At 38.5% G+C, this 21440-nt stretch overlaps 1 protein-coding gene across 8 annotated transcripts in view; it reads left to right on the top strand.

The window, feature by feature from the left end:
* PTPN13 (protein tyrosine phosphatase non-receptor type 13) overlaps window positions 1–19275 on the top strand; it is a 174388-nt gene extending 155113 nt beyond the window's left edge. For all 8 annotated transcript variants that reach the window (XM_075998654.1, XM_075998656.1, XM_075998655.1 and 5 more), the window contains 7 exons: window positions 2590–2705; window positions 5004–5152; window positions 7288–7378; window positions 9119–9456; window positions 11745–11960; window positions 13579–13641; window positions 16048–19275. In XM_075998654.1, the coding sequence (XP_075854769.1) occupies window positions 2590–2705; window positions 5004–5152; window positions 7288–7378; window positions 9119–9456; window positions 11745–11960; window positions 13579–13641; window positions 16048–16143 (1069 nt within the window). In that variant the 3' untranslated portion in view covers window positions 16144–19275. The remainder of the gene's footprint in view (window positions 1–2589; window positions 2706–5003; window positions 5153–7287; window positions 7379–9118; window positions 9457–11744; window positions 11961–13578; window positions 13642–16047) is intronic.
* The last annotated feature ends 2165 nt before the right edge of the window (window positions 19276–21440 follow it).

The raw sequence follows: 21440 nt of genomic DNA, 5'->3' as shown, positions 1-21440 counted from the left end.
GAAGCATAAATTAGTGTGATCTCTTTGGGAAGCACTTGGAAACACTATTAAAATATAAATTTTTTGGCATATTACTAATCCTTGGATGTACTTTCTTGTTTTAACATCTCTAAGATTATGATCATCAATATTATTTATTTTTTGATGTAAACAAAACAATAGTGTATCTTATAATGATAGGGTCATAGGTTCAAAGAAATGTGGTATATACCCTTCAACCTAGCAATCTTATTTCTATTAATAAGAATCAGTCCCATTCCCATATATTTGCAAAGACATTTCTACAAAAGATTATTCTCTTAGAACGTTATTTACTATAAACAATCTGGAATTGTTTATAGTAGCAAAACACCATAATAGAGACAACAAATTAGGAGGTACTCATACAATGAAATACTAAGCAGCTGTTCAAAAGAATGAGAGAGAAGGGAATGCCTGATGGAAGGATCTCCAAATATATCCTTGCAAACAAACCATAGTCAGCCATTCAGGGATTCAACCAACCACAGATTGAAAATATTTTTTAGAAGGGGTGTGGGGCGGGCAATAAAAAGTAATAAAACAGTAAAAAAATATATACAAATAAAAACAATATACTATAACAACTATTTACATAGCATTACAATGTATTAAGTATTGTAAGTAAGTAATCTAGAGATGATCTAGAGTATACAAGAGGATATATATAGACTATATGCAAATACTACACCATTTTATATCAGGTACTTCAGTATCCACCGGGGGTCCTGGAATCAATCCCACACACATACCAAAGGATGACTGTTTATGTATTACTACTAGGAAACAATCAACCACATGGATACAGAGCTTGCAAATTAATTGTAAACTGTGACCCACAATGAGTTGGTGCAGAGGAAAACATCCATCATAAAAACAGCATAATTGCTGCCCTGTTGACATTTTGGGAGTATTAGTCCATGTCCTGATTTAATGGTGTACTGTTAATACTATCATCAGACAAAAGTACTCTGCTTTGTTCCCCTGAATATCGGAAAGTGAAAAATGTATTCAGGCTTTTATGTAATCCTTTTTCATCTTCCTTAGCGCTAAACTCCTACCTAATTTCTCTTTTCTAGCCACCTACCTTAACCAGGGAGGGCATCTGCTGTATACTCTCAGAATAATCACTTGTACATACTTTCATTACATTAGTGAGTGCCCAGGTACAGGAGTGTCCTGTGGCCTCCATTTATAGCAAAAGAGTATGTCCATCAATAGGGACTTTTAAAAATAAGCCAGGCATGATGGCTCACGCCTGTAATCCTAGCACTCTGGGAGGCCGAGGCAGGCAGATTGCTTGAGGTCAGGAGTTCGAAACCAGCCTAAGCGAGACCGCGTCTCTACTAAAAATAGAAAAGAAATTAATTGACCAACTAAAATAATATATATATATAATTAGCCAGGCATGGTGGCGCATGCCTGTAGTCCCAGCTACTCGGGAGGCTGAGGCAGGAGGATTGCTTCAGCCCAGGAGATTGAGGTTGCTGTGAGTGAGGCTGATGCCATGGCATTCACTCTAGCCTGGGCAACAAAGTGAGACTCTGTCTCAAAAAATAAATAAATAGGCCGGGCGCGGTGGCTCACGCCTGTAATCCTAGCACTTTGGGAGGCCGAGGCGGGCGGATTGCTCAAGGTCAGGAGTTCGAAACCAGCCTGAGCGAGACCCCGTCTCTACCAAAAATAGAAACAAATTAATTGACCAACTAAAGATATATATACAAAAAAATTAGCCGGGCATGGTGGCGCATGCCTGTAGTCCCAGCTACTCGGGAGGAGGCTGAGGCAGGAGGATCGCTGAGCCCTGGAGATTGAGGTTGCTGTGAGCCAGGCTGACGCCACGGCACTCACTCTAGCCTGGGCAACAAAGTGAGACTCTGTCTCAAAAAAAAAAAAAATTAATTAATTAATTAATTAAATAAAATAAAATAAATTAAGATGCACCCATATGATGCAATAGTGGGCATGGGCATCAGCTGAAAAGACAGAAAAAGAGCTATACGCCAATACAATTATAATCTCTTATCCATATTGAAAGGTTGAAACAAAACGACCTTCTCCATCCTCAAAGGGACTCCTTCAGTCTAAGGTTCAAAGACTTAGGATCTGTTTGAGGATAAATTTAAATCTGTATTAAACTATTCTGTTCCATCTGTTCAATTTACATTTACCAATAAATTTTAATAATTGTGGGTTGGATTTTTTTAATCAAATCTATTTTAACCCTTTGCACTCGCTTGCTTTTTTCTCGATTCCTTTATTCTACTCGGGATTTGATTTTTTAAATACCCCAGATTTTACAAAGTGCGGCAGTAGAATAAAAAACTGGAGTTTCTTTTCATACAAACTTATTTATTTGGATTTTTTTATATTTCAAATTATTGATACATTCAAAAAGTAATTTTAATCTCTATAATTTTTGCTAGCCGTGTCGAGTTACACTTGACATCCGAGTGCAAAGGGTTAAAATACTATAATAATTGTAGAGAAAATAATTGAGGGCTGTAATATTTAAATTTATTTTGAAGACAAAAATGAAGAAAATATTACAAATGTGTTTTGTTGTCATAGCTTAATTCAGAAGACACAAGAAAGGAAGACTGACGATGATGAAATAACATGGGGAAGTGATGAATTGCCAATAGAGAAAACAAACCATGAAGATAAAGGCAAGAATTCTGATAAAGGCAAGAATTTTATTAGCAGGTTTTTTCCCTCAAAAACAATGGATAGGAAAAATAAATGTTTAAAATGACAATTTTCAGAATATATGGATATGATATTTTACCATATATGTATATTATTTGGTATATAAGGTTCAATCACCTGGACAAACATCAACATTCACTTATATAACTAGATATTTGCATAGTTGTAGCCTAAAATTCTCAGTGACTTTGAGTAAAACATACAAATATTGTATAAATATTTGGAATGGAAGTATAAAGTCACAATTTTGCTATTCCGGAATAAGAAGTCAAGGAGCACATTTTTTTAATAGCAAAATAGGTAGAATAGCTGAAAGGTAAGGAATTATTATCCTTGAATCCCAACCTCATCTTTTATGATCAAAAGTCAATTTGTTGGCCAGGCGAGGTGGCTCACGCCTGTAATCCTAGCACTCTGGTAGGCTGAGGCGGGAGGATTGCTTGAGGTCAGGAGTTTGAAACCAGCCTGAGCAAGAGCAAGACCCCCGTCTCTGCTATAAATAGAAAGAAATTAATTGGCCAACTAATATACATAGAAAAAATTAGCTGGGCATGGTGGCGCATGCCTATAATAGAAAGAAATTAATTGGCCAACTAATATCCATAGAAAAAATTAGCCGGGCATGGTGGCGCATGCCTATAGTCCCAGCTACTTGGGCGGCTGAGGTAGTAGGATCGCTTGAGCCCAGGAGTTGGAGGTTGCTGTGAGCTGGGCTGACGCCACGGCACTCACTCTAGCCTGGGCAACAAAGTGAGACTCTGTCTCAAATTAAAAAAAAAAAAAAAAGAGTCAATTTGTCTATTCCGTTACTGCCTTTTCATTTTATAACTGAGCCCGTGACACCAGTGCCAGGTGTGGTGACTCACGCCTGTAATCCTAGCACTCTGGGAGGCTGAGGTGGAAGGATTGCTTGAGCTCAGGAGTTCAAGACCAGCCTGAGCCAAGGGCAAGACTCTGTCTCTACTAAAAATTGAAAAATTAGCTGTGCATTATGGTATGTACCTATAGTCCAGCTACTCAGGAGGCTGAGGCATGAGGATTGATTGCTTGAGCCTAGGAGTTTGAGGTTGCTGTGAGCTACAATGATACCATGGCACTCCAACCAGGACAACAGAGAAAGACTCTGTCTCAAAAAAAAAAAAGAAAGAAAAGAAAGGAAAAAAAATTCTATCCAGTGTTTTATTTATAAGGAAATATTATATTAATGTAATGAAAGAACATCTTTTTGTTTTTTGAAGTCTTTCTTTTTGAAAGAAATTAACAAAGTTGAATTAACACTTTCTTGACTTAGGTAGACATTGGGGTGTGCATGACGCACTTGCCCAGCACTGCAGCAAATGCTCATCTGTCCAGCCTTTGAGCTCCTATTCATTCACACTCAGTTCTGTAAAAGTTGATAGTCATTTCATATGAGTGAATTTTGTATTCCCAACTAGCCTTTGCCCCAGCTAAATGTGGAAACTTCTTTTGTGGTATCTTATACCACAGTGCCTAGCATCATTGTTGCCTACATATTAGCTACATCATCAAAATCCTTTAGTCAACTGATTAACATAAATTAAAACTATTAATATACTTGTACAGACTCTAGCAAAAACTTTCTTTTTCTAGTTTTTCTAGAATAATAGTTGCCTTCTGTTATAAGTAATTTCCAAAGAGCAGGTACTACAGTAGACCCACACCTCTTCTAAGATACTTGTTTGACTCAACTCCTTAAGAACCCAAGGGATTTCTTCATTTGCTTGGAGAAAACTATCAAATTCCAGTGCTGCCGGCACTGAGTGCCAAGGGTGGGTGATGAGGAGAGAAATCAGTATTCCTAGAGATACTTTCCATGGTAAGAAATTTCTAAAGTTCTCTCTCATCTTTTTCCATGTGCATAGAAGCTAATTTAAATACAAAGTAATAACGGGACTAGATGTTTTCCTCATTAAAACAATGCCATTTGAGTTAAGAGAAGCAAAAAGGAACAGTAAACTCCTTTATAAACTGTAAATAAATAAGAGCCAAAGGCCTTAAGAACTTCTGAGCAGTTAGTGAATTGTCTCCTTATAAGTAGGGTACAAGAGCCATACTAGCGCAAAGACTTCCTGGTGTTGATTGTGTTTATCAGCCTACCTATTAATTCTATTGCCTTATTAATTCTGTGATATTTTAAGATTCCCCCTTTTGTAAAAATAGATAAGGTGAGAATAGGCTGAAATTTCTTCATTTATTGGTGAAATCTGTTTGGGGGGAAATGTTTTTTTAAGAATCAGTTGCTGTCTTCCTGTTAGATCACCCCTTTCTGACAAACGAGGAGCTTGCTGCACTCCCTGTCGTCAAAGTGCTCCCCTCTGGTAAATACACTGGTGCCAAGTTAAAATCAGTCATTCGAATGTTGCGTGGTTTACTAGAACAAGGAATTCCTTCTAAGGAGCTGGAGGTAAGTGGCATCTGTCAATAGTTCTCTCCCAAAGTCTTTATGCATTTATTTGTAAGAAAAATGTGTCTTTACTAGCTCAAGATTAGGAAAAATTTCGAAAATGTCTATTAAAATGTCTATTACTTTCCAATTCTATCTGTAGTTAACTTATTTCCAACTATAAAAGCACCATCTTATCATACCTAACAGTAACTTAGTTTTTCTAATTAGGGTCTTAATGGTATTGATTTAAAAAGATTACATTAACTACTTAAAACTTGATAAAATTCCCTGAAGATTATACTCCCTACTTTATATGTAAGAATAAAAAGTTAAAAAAAAAAAACCACATATCCATTTCAATACCTAATTAACATACTATAGATGTGGTTCATCATTAACAGCAGTTTCTAATTTAATACAGCTCCAGGAATGTGGCCCCAGTTCAAAGCAGCAATGGTTCAAAGACCTTGCTCCTGTGGTCTTGTGGCATCATTCATATGTATCACTAGGCAAAAGAGAAATGCCCCACTGTGGTTTTGAGGCTGACCTTGCCCCTCTCCTTCAAACCATCTGCTTATTTGCCCACTTCCTGAGCTTTGTAGCCAGTGTGCTAACTTTTAAGCACTTCTGCTGTGTGCTTGTTGTTTTCTTTATATTCCTCAAAACATTAATTCCATCATACAGATTTGGAAACTAAAGCTCCCAGTAATTAAGATGTAGTCTTCCTCTCCCCACATCTCCATTTTGCAGAAATGATTTCCACTTTAAGTTCTTAAGTTTAAATGTCACCATCAAAGAACTTCCATCACAACTCTCATGGTTTATAGGGGTTTCTCTATCACAGCAGCTTGTTAATTTCTTCAAGACATATATTATAATATTTATTTACTTCTTTATTGCCTCCTTTCTCCCAGTAGACTGTAAGGGCCATGAGAGCCAGAATCTTACCTTCTTCCCCACCACTGTATTCCTAGAACTTAATACACTGCCTTTCATAAAGTATTTATTGTTTGAGTAAGTAAATGAATGAAAAGTGAGAAAGAGTTGACTTTAGAACATACGATGATCTGACCACAACACTGCCACATGGAATATTCTCTGACCCCTACAGACAATACTGTCAAGAGATTGTGCTCTAGCTAATTACTCTTTTTTTTTTTTTTACGTGAAACATAAATGAATTTCATATTTAGACTTAGGTTCCATCCCCAAGATATCTCATTATGTACATGCAAACATTTCAAAATCCTAAAAAATTGGAAACACTGTTCCCAAGCCTTTCTGATAAGAAATACTCAACTGTTCCAGAACACAAAAATGAATAAATAATATAAAAGAAAAAAACTATTTTTATGAAAAATTAATTTGTGAAAACAGAAAACAAAACAAACAAAAGAGATACTCAACTGTAGAACATTGAGGAACAAGTGACATATAAAAACCCTGGGATTCCAGGGGCTTGCCAGAAATGCCACCCCAGTTACTCCTTCAGCTGGTCTCCATCTGGCCTCAAAATATGGAAAATGAAGGCTGTGAGGGTGGCCTGGGCTACTGGAGGGGCCACTGTGCTCACCTGAAGCAGGAGGACAGGTCCACAAACATGTTCTTGTGGCGCTTCTCAAAACGATTGTACTGGCGGATGTAGTGGAGATAGTCTCGGGGGATGACAATGGTTCTCTGCATCTTTATCTTGGTCACCACACCTGAGGAGAAAGGACAGATCACGGGTCAGGCCCCATGAGAAAGGGAGCCAGGGTAACCCAGGGCATGTTGAGAATCAGAACCTGCTAAAGTGGGGACCCCAAGAAACCCGGTTTCTGCTAGCTCATTACTTTTAAAGCAAAGATGTTTTTATAAATTTGTACTTTTTTCTAAAATATAATTATAGACACTTTTAAACTGAAATTAAAAATTAAGACACAAAGTGGTATCTTAGAAAATTAGTTGACTACAACTTATTCAATTAAAGAATATATTCAACACTGCCTTATCAAATCAGTATTGATTTTAGGCTTATTTAGGACATTTCTATTTCTTAACACCAAAAATCAGCCTAATCAGCTAATGTTGTACCCTATACATTTAAAGCATTTGCAACTATTACTGAATTACTGCTTATCTCCATTTAACTTTATTTCCATTTTTGCTTACAGAATCTTCAAGAATTAAAACCTTTGGATCAGTGTCTAATTGGACAAACTAAGGAAAATAGAAAGAAGAACAGATATAAAAATATACTTCCATGTAAGTTCCAATTTTGTTTCAAATAGAATATGTGTTTAATGTAAACTGATTAAAATTTTTATGCCTGTTTAACCTACATATCCCTCACATAAGCATGTGCGTAAACACCCAGAGATTTACATCACTAACAAATAAATTTAGATAGTCAATATGAATTCCCTTTTAAAGTATTATATGTATTCTGAAAATCAATCTTAAATATTTGTTAAAATATTCCTGAATTTTTACTAGCATAATATTAAAAATTAGCCAGTGATGCCAAATCATTAATTTTAAACTCTTTCTAAAAGTATGAATTGGCTTCCAGATGAGCATTTTCTGGGTTCATGTGTCACAACCATCATCAATTTATTCCACTCTTGGCTGGGCATGGTAGCTCACACCTGTAATCCTAGCACTCTGGGAGGCCGAGGCGGGCGTATTGCTCGAGGTCAGGAGTTTGAAACCAGCCTGAGTGAGACCTTGTCTCTACTAAAAATAGAAAGAAATTAATTGACCGACTAAAAATATATTTACAAAAAATTAGCCAGGCATGGTGGCGCATGCCTATAGTCCCAGCTACTTGGGAGGGTGAGGCAGTAGGATCGCTTGGGCCCAGGAGATTGAGGTTGCTGTGAGCTAAGCTGATGCCATGGCACTCACTCTAGCCTGGGCCACAAAGTGAGACTCTGTCTCAAAAAAAAAAAAATTTATTACACTCTTTTAGTTTAGAGAAATGTCTACAGTGATTAATAGCTATGTACATGCATGTACATAGATATACAGTAATACCACTAGGCTAATTAAACTTTGAATCATTTCAGATACAAGAAGGAAATAAAAGTAATTATTTTTACCCATATTTTACCCATTTCATCAATCAACAGTGTGATTTTTAAAAATTATATATGACTATATGTATATGGCCAAATATTAACCTCCAGCAACTTTATAGTTATCATCAGACACATTTATATATTTTAGCACTTTGGATTACAACATACGACACACTGACCCTATATTTGCCAGGAAGTCAAACTCTAAGGCTTAAAAGATCCTCCTGCCTCAACCTCCTGAGTAGCAGAGACTATAGGCATGTGCCACCATACCTGGCTAATTTTTTCTATTTTTAATAGAGATGGGATCTCGCCCTTGCTCAAGCTGGTCTCGGACTCCTGGCCTCAAACAGTCTTTCCACCTTGGCCTTCCAAAGTGCTAGGATTACAGGTGTGAGCCACCATACCTGGCCAGTAGTAAATCTTAAGACAGTGTTTTAAAAATGGAATAGATCATTGCTTAACATAATGTATATGAGAGTTATTTTAGACACAAAATGACCAGACGAATATCTGAAAGTTAGAATAAGACAAGCTATAAATCCAAAACCAGTGAGCAGATTTGTTGCCATGATACAAATGACCAGTACGGGCTAAAAGATAAAAGTCAAATAATAAAGGGCAATTGATAGAGGAACTTGAAACCTATTATTAAAAGGTTTTAATTTGGTAATCACAGGAGTTACCAGTCAAATTTATAGATATTTGAAATAGAAATGACTTATAAATTTATTTTCTTGGATAAACCATTGACGATATAACCCCATCTCTAAAAAACAATAATAAAAATGGGGGAAAAGGTGTGTTTGTGATTTTATCTACAATTATGTGGAATTTCTCAATATCTTCAACTCATGCTATTTGTAAGACTCTTGTATGAAATGCATGATATCAATGATTCTGTTCTGTGGTGGGAAATTCACAGATGATGCTACCAGAGTGCCTCTTGGAGATGAAGGTGGGTACATCAATGCCAGCTTCATTAAGATACCAGTGGGGAAAGAAGAGTTCGTTTACATTGCCTGCCAAGGACCTCTCCCTACAACCATCGGAGATTTCTGGCAGATGATTTGGGAACAAAAATCCACAGTGATAGCCATGATGACCCAAGAAGTAGAAGGAGAAAAAATCAAATGCCAGCGTTACTGGCCTAACATCCTAGGCAAAACGACAATGGTCAACGACAGGCTTCGGCTGGCTCTTGTGCGAATGCAGCAGCTGAAAGGCTTTGTGGTGAGGGCCATGACCCTGGAAGACATTCAGGTAAGTGAAGTTAATCTTTCCGTTTACCAAGGCATGTCTCCTAGCTGGAGTCCAAGCCTGGAATGTTCCTGTGATTACACCAATGTTATTTCTAGAAAGCCAGTGACTTCCTGGTTCCCATTGCGATGGAACTAATGCCGCATATTCTTTTTTTATCTAGTATAAGTTTAACCGTGAGTCTCTTCATGAATTCTGCCAAATAGTTTCCTCCAGTATGTGCTGTGTGATTATCCATCATCCCTTGCTTAGTGATAACACAAAATGGCTCAGAAGTTAGAAACTGTTTTTTTTAAGGTCAACCCTCTAAATAAACTCATTAAAACTGTTTTGAAATATCTGCAAGTAGGAAATATTCCCTCATAAAGCAACTTTTAATGTATTTACGCATACATGGATAATTATAGTATGAACAGTTGTCATTGAGATAATTTGTATTGAATTGAGCTTGAATTAGATAAGTGATCATACCTTAAGTAAAGCTGCTGCTGTTTCCTCACCTCCCACACTCCCTCACCTTACTACATTCCTGCCCCAGTAATCCTAGCTAGTTCTGAGTGATGTGTTTTCTATTGCAAGTTAAGCTTTCTTAAAGAAACAGCCATCTTTTATAGAAAAATGCACATCAGTTCAATTCTATTGGTGTCATGTAAACATAGCCTGAAATTTTCCTTCATGATTTTTGATGTGTGACTTTACAAAATATTGAAAATTATATCTCTTTATTGATTTATACTAGCTTACATATTAGGCTGGCACAAATTGTTCAATATCCCTCAAATGATTGGTTCATTTAATCTACACGTTTTTATAGAGCTCAGACCTTGTTGTGGGCTCTCCAGGGATTCAGCAGTTAACAACACGAACAAAAAGACATTTCTGACCTTATGAATCTTACTTTCTAATGAGGAGATGCTAGTGTTGATAGTGCTGTGGAAAAAATAAAGCAGGGAAGGGTAGTTGTATAGGGCAGAATGAGAAGCATGCTATAATTTTCAACAAGGAGTCAGAGAAAGCCTGAGAAAGTGGCATGGGGGAAAAAACTGTGAAGGAGTTGAAGGAGCAGTGGAGGGATATCTAGGGGAAAGCAGTCCAGTCGGAAAGAGCAAGTGCAAAACCTCTGAGACCAAACTGTGCCCGGTGTATTTAAAGGACCACAGAGAGGGTCATTTGGCTGGAGTTAAGTGGCTGTGGGGGAGAAGATGAAGAGGTTAGGTCTGAGAGGAAACATGACCAGATTATGTAGGGTTTGTAGGCCGTTGCAATGACTCTGACTTTTGTCTGGGGTAGATTTGGAATAGAGCCACCAAAAAAGGTTATTATTCATATTAAAATGTCATTTGTGGCCAGGCACAGTGGCTCACGCCTGTAATCCTAGCACTCTGGGAGGCCGAGGTGGGCGGACTGCTCAAGGTCAGGAGTTCAGAACCAGCCTGAGCAAGAGCGAGACCCCGTCTCTACTGTAAATAGAAAGAAATTAATTGGCCGACTAATATATATAGAAAAAAAAATTAGCCGGGCATGGTGGCACATGCCTGTAGTCCCAGCTACTTGGGAGCAGTAGGATGGCTTCAGCCCAGCAGTTGGAGGTTGCTGTGAGCTAGGCTGACGCCACGGCACTCACTCTAGCCTGGGCAACAAAGTGAGACTCTGTCTCAAAATAAATAAATAAATAAATAAAATAAAATAAAATTGTCCTTTGTTTTTAGGGCTTCCAAAAAGTATTTTTTACCAATATTTATTTATTTATTTATTTTATTTTATTTGAGACAAGAGTCTCACTTTGTTGCCCAGGCTAGAGTGAGTGCCGTGGCGTCAGCCTTGCTCACAGCAACTTCAAACTCCTGGGCTCAAGTGATCCTTCTACCTCAGCCTCCTGAATAGCTGGGACTACAGGCATGCGCCACCATGCCCAGCTAATTTTTTATACATATTTTTAGTTGTCTAGTTAATTTCCTTCTATTTATAGTAGAGACAAGGTCTCGCTCCTGCTCAGGCTGGTTTTGAACTCCTGACCTTGAGCAGTCCACCCGCCTCGGCCTCCCAGAGTGCTAGGATTACAGGCATGAGCCACTGTGTCCGGCCCCAATATTTAAAATGTGGATCCAGCAACCTTCTTGATAAAGGCCCTTTGTGTGTTTCTTAATGTAGTCTTTTTGTCTCTTTCACCTTTCCTTTGATCTAATCCAAAGGACAAATCAAAATTAGAGAGGGAGAATAATATTAAGTACTAGTTATGTATGAACAATATAACATGCCAATTATCTACTTATTCTGTTGTCCAATTTCAGACAGGAGAAGTGCGACATATTTCTCATCTGAATTTCACTGCCTGGCCAGACCACGATACCCCTTCTCGGCCAGACGATCTGCTCACCTTCATCTCCTACATGAGACACATCCACAGATCAGGCCCCATAATCACACACTGCAGCGCTGGCATTGGGCGTTCGGGGACCCTGATATGCATCGACGTAGTTCTAGGATTAATCACTCAAGATCTGGATGTGCGTATTTGATATAGGCTGAATGGGCATTTGGCTAGAATAATAATGGGATCTAATTTTTAATAATGTGTTGTGATCTTGGGATTTTTTTATTTAGCAGTTCATATGAATACCTTCATTTTCTTATTATATAGAATTGTATTTTAGTAAACATTATTAGTCTTTATTTTTTTATCTTTTACCACCCTTCCCCTAGTTATAAACGTTATTATTCAAAACTACATAAGTAGGCCTTAATCAAGAAAAAAAATAACATTTCAATTTTATATTTGTTTTACTGGGGGTTTTTTAACCATGTACTCAAGAGCCCCTTAGGCAGTATTAAATTTTACCCTTTAAAGCAGGGGTCCTCAAAGTTTTTAAACAGGGGGCCAGTACACTGTCCCTCAAACCGTTGCAGGGCCGGACTATAGTTTTAAAAAAACTATGAACAAATTCCTATGCACACTGCACATATCTTATTTTGAAGTAAAAAAAAGATGGGCAAAAACACCCACATGTGGCCTGTGGGCCATAGTTTGAGGATGCCTGCTTTAAAGTCTTTAGGCTTGTGTAAGATAAAGTCAGTATTGTTATCCTGCTTTTCGGATAGAAATATAGAAGCACAAAAGAGAGTATGATTTTTTAAGGGGAAAGGCTTGGGTTTTTGTTATTGTTATCTATGGGTAGGAAATGTATATTTTTATGCAAAATAATGCTAAATACTCTATCTCTGAACAGTTATTCCCCATTTAAAAAATTACTATAAGAGTATAATCTTTCTTTTGAACTTAAATTAGTATAAACCTTTTTTTTTTTTTTTTTTTGAGACAGATTCTTGCTCTGTTGCCCGAGCTCTGGAGTGCCACGGCGTTAGCCTAGCTCACAGCAACCTCAAACTCCTGGGCTCAAGCGATCCTCCTGCCTCAGCCTCCCGAGTAGCTAGGACTATAGGCCTGTACCACCATGCTCAGCCAAATTTTTTCTGTTTTTAGTTGTCCTGCTAATTTCTTTCTATTTTTAGTAGAGACAGGGTCTTGCTCTTGCTGAGTCCGGTCTTGAAATCCTGACCTTAAGAGATCCTCCTGCCTTGGCCTCCCAGAGTGCCAGGATTACAGGCATCAGCCACCACGCCCAGCCTAAACCTTCCTTAAAATGCTAGGATAATTTACTGTATAAATACGTAATTTAAATTGTCTCTTAAAGGATTTTAGTTATAAGCAGTTTTATCCTGTACTTTCTATTATAACTGCTATAATAATTTAAGTAGGACAAAACCAAATAATCTATTTCTCTCTTGTTTCGAACTGTTAAATATCAGGAAAGTCAAAAGATCTGGAACTTTATTCTAAAAAACAATGTGTTGGGGAAATAGTTTACATTTTTTATTTTAATATTAGAAATCAGTCAAATTTCAGGGAGAAGAGAATTTCTGCTGGGGATTTTCAAATAGAACAACCTTCCCTAATTCTTAGATAGATCAAAAATAAGAATACCAAATGATGACAAAGTGAGTTCACCAAGTCATTTTGTCCAGAGTCTGGTCTAGCATTCTACATAAGCCATCCCTCTGTGTTCTTTTTGAGGTTCAAATTCTATTTCCCTTTTAATCTAATGTACACTCTGTTTCCTTTGGCAGTTTGACATCTCTGATTTAGTGCGCTGCATGAGACTACAAAGACACGGAATGGTTCAGACAGAGGCGAGTCTTGATTGGGTCTCCTAATGAGGATTTTTGTAAAGATTCTAATATTTTAAAAGTTCCTGTTAAACTGTTTCTCTTTTTTGAGGATTCCGTTATAGCGTAAAACCAAACATTTATTGCAGTGAGGGGCAATTTTTTAAAGCATGAAGGCTAATTAGGAAAAAAATTCAAATTTGTCTAGGCTTTTTAAAATGTTGCCCTTTAATTTAAAAAACAAGGAAATGCAGTATCCACACTGAATAGATTACACAGAATGGAATAGCATGCTGGGGCAGAGATTGGAAGTGATGCAAAATGCCAGGTAATTAATGGCATTCCTTCCCCATTTCCAGCCTAAGAAAAAAGTAGAAGGTAGTAGTCTTGCTACAGAAATTCCCCAATAGGGAATGGATTCATCAGCATTGACTGAAACACAGCAAGGCAGGCTGCAGTTGCGAGCTTAGCAGGGAGAGTAAATGCGGGGGTCCGTTTATCCTCCCATTTTCATTTCTCTTACCTGAAATCAAACCATGGGTTTTATCACCCACTGAGTTGTGTTCTTCACAGGGAGTGCGTTATTTAGAGTGTCTGTCTTCACTAAGGAGTTCCATTGTCCTTTTTTCCTTTTTGTTTAGTGGGGGTGGGGGAAGTATGGAAGCTGTTTTCATATGTCTATAAATTCGTGGTTTTTTTCCTCTTGAAAAATTTAGAAGTTTATATCTTTAAAATTAGAATTTGCCTACATTCCAGGTATATGCCTTTTTAATTCAAATTAAGTCTCCTAAATATTAAGCTCATTTACAATCTGACTTTTTAGGTAAGGAAAACATATTGATTGGCATAAGTAGCTCTTTAAACTCAAAAAGTCCATTCATTCATTTGTTTATTCAACAGATATTTATTGAGTGCCTACTTTGTACCAGGAACTCTTCTAGATGCTTAACACACATCCGTGAATAGAACAAAGATCCCTACTAGAATTACAGACATTCTAGCTGGGTGGTAATGAGGATGGCAGACCATAAACACATTAAATATGTAAATTATATAGAATCTCTGAATGTGATAAGTGCTTTAGAGGAAATAAATTGAGACTAGGTAAAGGGAATTGGTCATGGCAAATTGGGGGTGCAATTTTAAATAGGGTGGTACCACTGAGAAAGTAACACTTGAGCAAAGATTTGAAGGAGGGGGTCATATATTAATAAATATCTGGTGTAAGCGCCCTCCAGGCAGAATGGACCACGTGTGTGGAAGTCCGAGATGGAGGAAGTGTGTCTTATGTGTTCAGAAATGGTCACAGCCAGTGTGGCTGGGGGAGTGAGGGAGGGGGTGAAGTTAGAGGAGGTGACGGGTCAGGCCTTAGGTTTTCCTCCAAGTGAAATAGGAGCCATCGCAGGATTACAACATGGAGTGAGGTGATTGATTCCCATTTTAAAGAACAACTCTGGCTGTTGTGTTAAAACTACACCTGGTCTAGGGAGGAAAATGCAGGGTTAGAAGCAGGGAGGTCAGTTAGGAGGCCAGCAGGGAGGCTCAGACTGGAGTGGTAGGTGTGGACATAGTGAAGAGAACTTTCAGTGAAGCAGATTTGCTAATGAGTTGTATGTGATGTAAGAGAGAGAATCAAGGATGAATGTGTGGAGAAGTTAAAATACAGAAATGTAAAAGGCCACTTGTATTCCTACTTTCAGAGAGTTGTTAACGTTTTTAGGAGGTGTTCTTATATCCTTTGTCCTAAACATATGTATGTGCGTTCAGTCTCACACAGACACACATGCAGCTATTTTAAAAGAGATTCACCTGTGGTTATTGTTTTATTACTTTCCATTTAATGTATTGTGATTTTTTTTCATTTATTTTCAGATTCATTAATTCCTTGCCAAATAACAAAAAAACTCAGATCCCTCTACTGTTAGCTTAACAAAGAATAATTTCACCAAAAGAGTTCATTTTCAAAAACTTAGATTTCCATACTTTTGTTACAAAATATCTAAAGAAAATTATTTCCAATAGCTTCTTAGCTATTAACTTTTTGACATTTAAAAGAGGGAGATGAGTTTAATAAAAGTAGAAGAAAGTTTATAAAAAGGTTATTTTTCCATTAAATATAATCAAAACACAAAAAATAGAAGTAACACACCAATCCGAGACAACTTCAGTTAGCACCCGGTGATGGCTCCACCCCGACCTCTCAGGTTTTTTCCTCATTTTGTCAATCTGGTTTCTGGTTCTTATAATTTTTATGACACCGTACAATTCTCTGCCTTTTACATTCCGGCAAAATTTTTCGGTATTTTCAAAACCCCTCAAACATCACTTCAAATAGTGGCATAGCATTACATACATACATATGTATATGTAACATTCACATTATACATCTAAAGACTTCTATTTCTCTCTCTCTCTTTTTTTTTTTTTTAGGATCAATATATTTTCTGCTATCAAGTCATTCTTTATGTCCTGACACGTCTTCAAGCTGAAGAAGAGCAAAAAGAGCATCCGCAGCTTCTGAAATGACATGAAAAGCCTGCTGGATGCATTTCCATTTCTCTCCTTAACCTCCAGCAGACTCCTGCTCTCTATTTAAAATAATGATCACAGAGCAGCAAGTCCATACAATATCATTATGCTTATTCTCTTCTATCTTAGAGGAGTATTCTTCATCACAATATTATAAATAAAGTTAAAATGCTGTATTTTTACAGCTACTTTAACCTATGATAATTATTAAAAATTTTTAACACTAATTGAACAGTACATATCTTAGGGATAACTAAAGGCAGCATTTTATTATAGTGGACATTGTTATAAGGACACGCTAAATCTATTTTTAATGCACCAATCTTGTTTATAGCAAAAATTTTTTCCAGTATTTTAATAGAGTTATTTTATAGGGGATACTTGAAACCAGTATTTAAGCTTTAAATGACAGTAATATTGGCGTAGAAAAAAAAGTAGCAAATGTTTACTCTATCAATTTCTAATGTTTACTATATAGAATTTACTGTAATATATTTATATACTTTTTCATGAAAATGGAGTTATCTGTTTGTAATGCATCATCTCACTTTGTAAATAAAAATACACCTTAAAACATGACAAGCCAAAACTGTGTGCAAACAAATTAAACATCTTCAATGTGTTATTTTTTAACAATACCCAGGCCCCTGGGAAGGCAGGGACCTCTAGACCCCAGTTTCCCTCCCCCGAAGTCATGTCAGCCACAGGGAGTGGGCGTGTTGTCAGAAATCCTGGCATCTCTTCATTAAGGGCTGACATGAGGGTCATGTCCTGGCTCAACAGTAGCTGAAGAGAAGAAATTCAGAGCCTGTCTCCTTCCATCTTCTTCCCTGGTAGTGGTGCCAGCTTACTGTGGCCAACTGATATGTAAATTAGAATATTTTCAAGTCCTAGTCTCAGTAATACTCAGGAGTAATCAAAGAAAGCAATGTCCTGCTACCTTGAGGGCTTGTATTTGGTTCTGCCAAATAGGAAGGAAAAGAGATCGTCCTCAAAGAACCTGCATCTGCTTAGTGGTTCTCTGATTCTCAGTACTGAAATCTACATTTCACTAAATTCTAACAGTATTTCTCCAGCAAGACCCAGGAACCTGCGTGGCTCATCCTCCTAAGATTGCACCAGTTCTGAACTAAGTGACTTGAATTTCTAATCTTACCCAACTACGACGACTTGCTGGGAACTATTCTTGAGAATCTGCGGCTATCTGAAGGTAGAAGACAGTATCCGTGAAGATATAAAGCTCCGTGGTGACGTGTTCGACTCCCCAGATAACAGATTTGGACCCTTATCTCAGAATCAGCTCTGAATCTGGCAGGGGAAGCTTCACCACCACCATTCCCACTTTAATCAGAGGAGTGTTTATAGATTGTGTTGTAGCCAAAGATTTCATTTGGAAAAAAAAAGTTTCGGTTGCTTTAAATGACATTTGGAAATCCCTGTTCGGAGTGAGTTGGAATCGGAGGGCCTGTTCTCCTGTCACAGGCATGTGAAGCTAGGCCAGCAGGACACAAGGAGCCAGCACAGCTGGAGGCGATTAGCTACCATCCCAAGTCAACATTGAGGAGAAAGGGCAAAGCTGGAGGATACTTTTTCTGGAAAAAAATGTATCTAGGAAATGGAAACTTTGGGAAGAAAATGCAGGTCTAGGTTTAGGACCCCTGAATGGAAACTTTATTACAGTAAACAGGTTACTGCCCTCATCTGAGACCCGGATCCACCAGCATGGAAAGGTGCAAGTCGTTCACAGGGGCCACTCTGGTTGGAAAGCAGGGCAAGGCCACACAGCCAGGGCTGGCACGTGGGGCATTCAGATATCAAATTAATGAGTAAATGCAACTCAGCTCTCAACACACCTTGTATTAGCTAAGTACAAAAAAATATAAACCCAAAACATACAGTGGCTCAAACGTGATAGTTTATTTCTAGTTTAACAGTTCTGGGCAGGTGAACACCTCGGCGAGGCAGCTCTCCATCCCTCAGCTTTTAGGAGCCCAGGCTGATGGAGGTTGTGTAATCAGCACGTAGCTTCCAAGGTCATTGTGGGAATTGCCGCCTTTCCCCAAGGAGGACCACCTGTGGAGTTATGAGCTGGGCCAGGCCTGGAAGCAAAACCTCACTGCCACTCATTCCATCAGCAAGGACCTGCCACATGATGGTCTCTCAGCATAAGGAAGTTGGAAAATGTCGTTGGCTAATTCGCTGTTTCCCTGTGACAACTCTATGCTATAAAAGGGGAAGCACAAATTACAATGGAATATAATATTTACAAAACTGAACTAAAATTATGTATTCCAAAAGAATGATATCTTAGTATAGTCGTGAACATTGAAGAATTAGAAACATAATTTTATCCCAGAACCAAAACTTTGGTACATGTCATTGGTAGAGATATTTCTGAATTATGATAAACAGGAAAGAAATGGCTGTTGAGAAAAGATCAGATTATTTTTACATCTGTGGTTCCAGCTACCAGGTCTTTCGGTTTAAAAATTAACTAGGTATCTGAATGTAATGTAATAAATCCAAGACATTAAGAAGAATGGCTTACCACAGGTATATTCCAGTCATAGATACACTGATAGTGAAGGAATGTGTTCCCATTTTACTTAATTCAGAAATATTCAAGGTAACTCGTTATGGTGGAGATAAATGTAGCAGATTATGGGCTGGCCTGCATAGTATTTTAAAGCCAATCTGAATTTCACTGTATCACATGAGTAGATTAATAAAATGTATATGTAAACCATGGAATATTATTCAGACATCAAAAAATGGTGAACTAATACCTTTTATAACAACCTGGATGGAACTGGAGACCAACCTTTGAAGTATTACAAGAATGGCAAAACTGAAAACCACAAACTCACTACAAAACTGGAACTAATAGATCAACACTCATGTGCACATACGGTGGTAAAACTCAATGGAAATCAAGCAGGTGGGAGCAGGGAGGAGGTGATGGGTAAATTCACACCTAAGAGGTGCAATGCACACACTATCTGGGTGATGGGCACAGTGATAAGTTTGACTCAGTCTGTACAAAAGCAATTCATGTAACCAAAACCTTTGTACCCCCATAATATTCTGAAATTTAAAAAAATAAATCACAAATAAATTTTACTGTATCAATTTTGGATTGTATTTGACTGCAAGTAACCAAAAACCAACCAAACAGGCATATATAAATTAGATATTTTCTTAAGAAAACAAGTTCAGAAGTAAGCAGTTGTTGGGATTGATTCTATAGCTGAAGAATGCCAACTGCTCTATAATTATCCTGGCCTTTCCTTCATGATCTGGAAATGGCTGCTGCAGCTCCACCTGTTACATCTGCATTCCAGAAAGGGAATGGGAATTGCCAAAGAGAAAGGATCAGTCAGTGCCTAGGCTAGAGAGCAAAATTTCCCAGAAATCATGAGCAGGCTTCTGCTTCTGTCTTAGCAAAAACTGTTCACATGCCCACCTCCAGCTTAAAGTTATTTTTAGCTAGGCATAGCTAGTGGTGTCCTGAACAAAATCTTGGTTCTGTTCATAAGGACAAAGAAAGCAATGGACATGGGTAGCAGCAAGCAGTGTGTGTCACTAGGGAATGGTGTCAATCTGAGATCTTCCTAACCCCCCAAATATCTGAGTTTGTAACTGTTGAAAAGAGTCACAGATAGGAAGTATTTGAAAGTAGTCTTCAGTTTTTGCAGGTTTAGGAACATAATTTTATTCATTCAACCAAAATTAGGTGTATTCCAAAGGGTACGCTAAACAAACCTCCAAGACGCTGATACACCATGTTACCAATGTACCAGCTGTCGAGGAAGCTCTACCCAGCAGGACAGAGAAGCCTGGACACTCTAGTCGGCTCCCCCGGTGGGTGAAGTACATGCACAGGCTGATCAGGAGGTTGCCTAGTGACTGAGATGTGATTCGCTAGACTGGGTTAGGCTGAATGGCCCTCTCTACGTAAGGGGTATTTGTGACCACACAAGAAAAGGGGGTGTGACACTCGATCACTTCTCATGCGTTGTACAAGGTGTTTTCGCATGACCTCTTTTCCAGGGTGACTTTTTGGGGGTTTTGTTTGTTTGTTTGTTTGAGACAGTCTCACTCTGTTGCCCGGGCTAGAGTGTTGTGGCATCAGCTTAGCTCACAGCAACCTCCAACTCCTGGGCTCAAGTGATCCTCCTGCCTCAGCCTCCCTCCCCTGTAGCTGGGACTACAGGCATGCGCCACCATGCCTGCCTAATTTTTTCTGTTTTTAGTTGTTTGGCTAATTTCTTTCTATTTATAGTAGAGATAGTGGTCTTGCTCTTGCTCAGGCTGGTGTTGAACTCCTGAGCTCAAGCAATCCTCCTGCCTCAGCCTCCCAAAGTGCTAGGATTACAGGTGTGAGCCAAAGCGCCTGGCCTGTTTTTCCACCGTATTTAGGACTGAATGCATCATTCTTTTTAAGACAGGAAACTGAAGCACAGAGGATTGTCACTTCCTGAGGTTGCCCAAGTAACCAAGGTAAGTGTTCAACTGCAGCGCTGAGCAGCTTCAACCCACAACTCCAGAGGCGTCGTATGTAAGTGGAATATAACAAGTAGCCCTGGCAAAGCCTGTGTTCTTTTCACTCCAATCTGCTGCCATGACTGTCCTTTCCAGACACAGAGCTACTCATTCTACTTATGGTTATTTCTTTTCTTGATTTTTTTTTTTTTTTTTTTTTTGAGACAGTCTCATTCTGTTGCCTGGACTAGAGTGCCATGGCATCAGCCCAGCTCACAGCAACCTCAAACTCCTGGCTCAAGTGATCCTTCTGCCTTAGTAGCTGGGACTACAGGCATGCGCCACCATGCCCAGCTAATTTTTTCTATATATATTTTAGTTGGCCAATGAATTTCTATTGTTAGTAGAGTCTTGCTCTTGCTCAGGCTGGTTTTGAACTCCTGACCTTGAGTGATCCTGCCGCCTCGGCCTCCCAGAGTATGCTAGGATTACAGGCGTGAGCCACCGCACCCAGCCTACTTATGGTTATTTCTCTGGCCCTCCTTATGAGTTTCATACAGGTCCCAGGTTTTGTGGACTCATGGTTATTTGGATCCATTAGAATGCAATTTATTCAAGTGCACCTTTTTTTTTTTTTAGTCCTAAAGATAACGTGTTGCCGCCTGGACAGCTTCACTCTAGTTCTTCTCAGTAACACGTTCACAGACCACGTATGGAGACGGCACCATGTATAGAGACGGCAGTCTTCTCACAGGACCCCTTTCAAGCCCTTACATTGATTCGTGTTGGTTCTGTCTGAAGGGATGGCCCCC

This window comes from Microcebus murinus, chromosome 29, assembly GCF_040939455.1.
Source record: "Microcebus murinus isolate Inina chromosome 29, M.murinus_Inina_mat1.0, whole genome shotgun sequence".
NCBI classification, from domain to species: Eukaryota; Metazoa; Chordata; class Mammalia; order Primates; family Cheirogaleidae; genus Microcebus; species Microcebus murinus.
The sequence above is the reverse complement of the archived record's forward strand: the minus strand, read 5'-3'. Positions and strand labels throughout refer to the sequence as shown.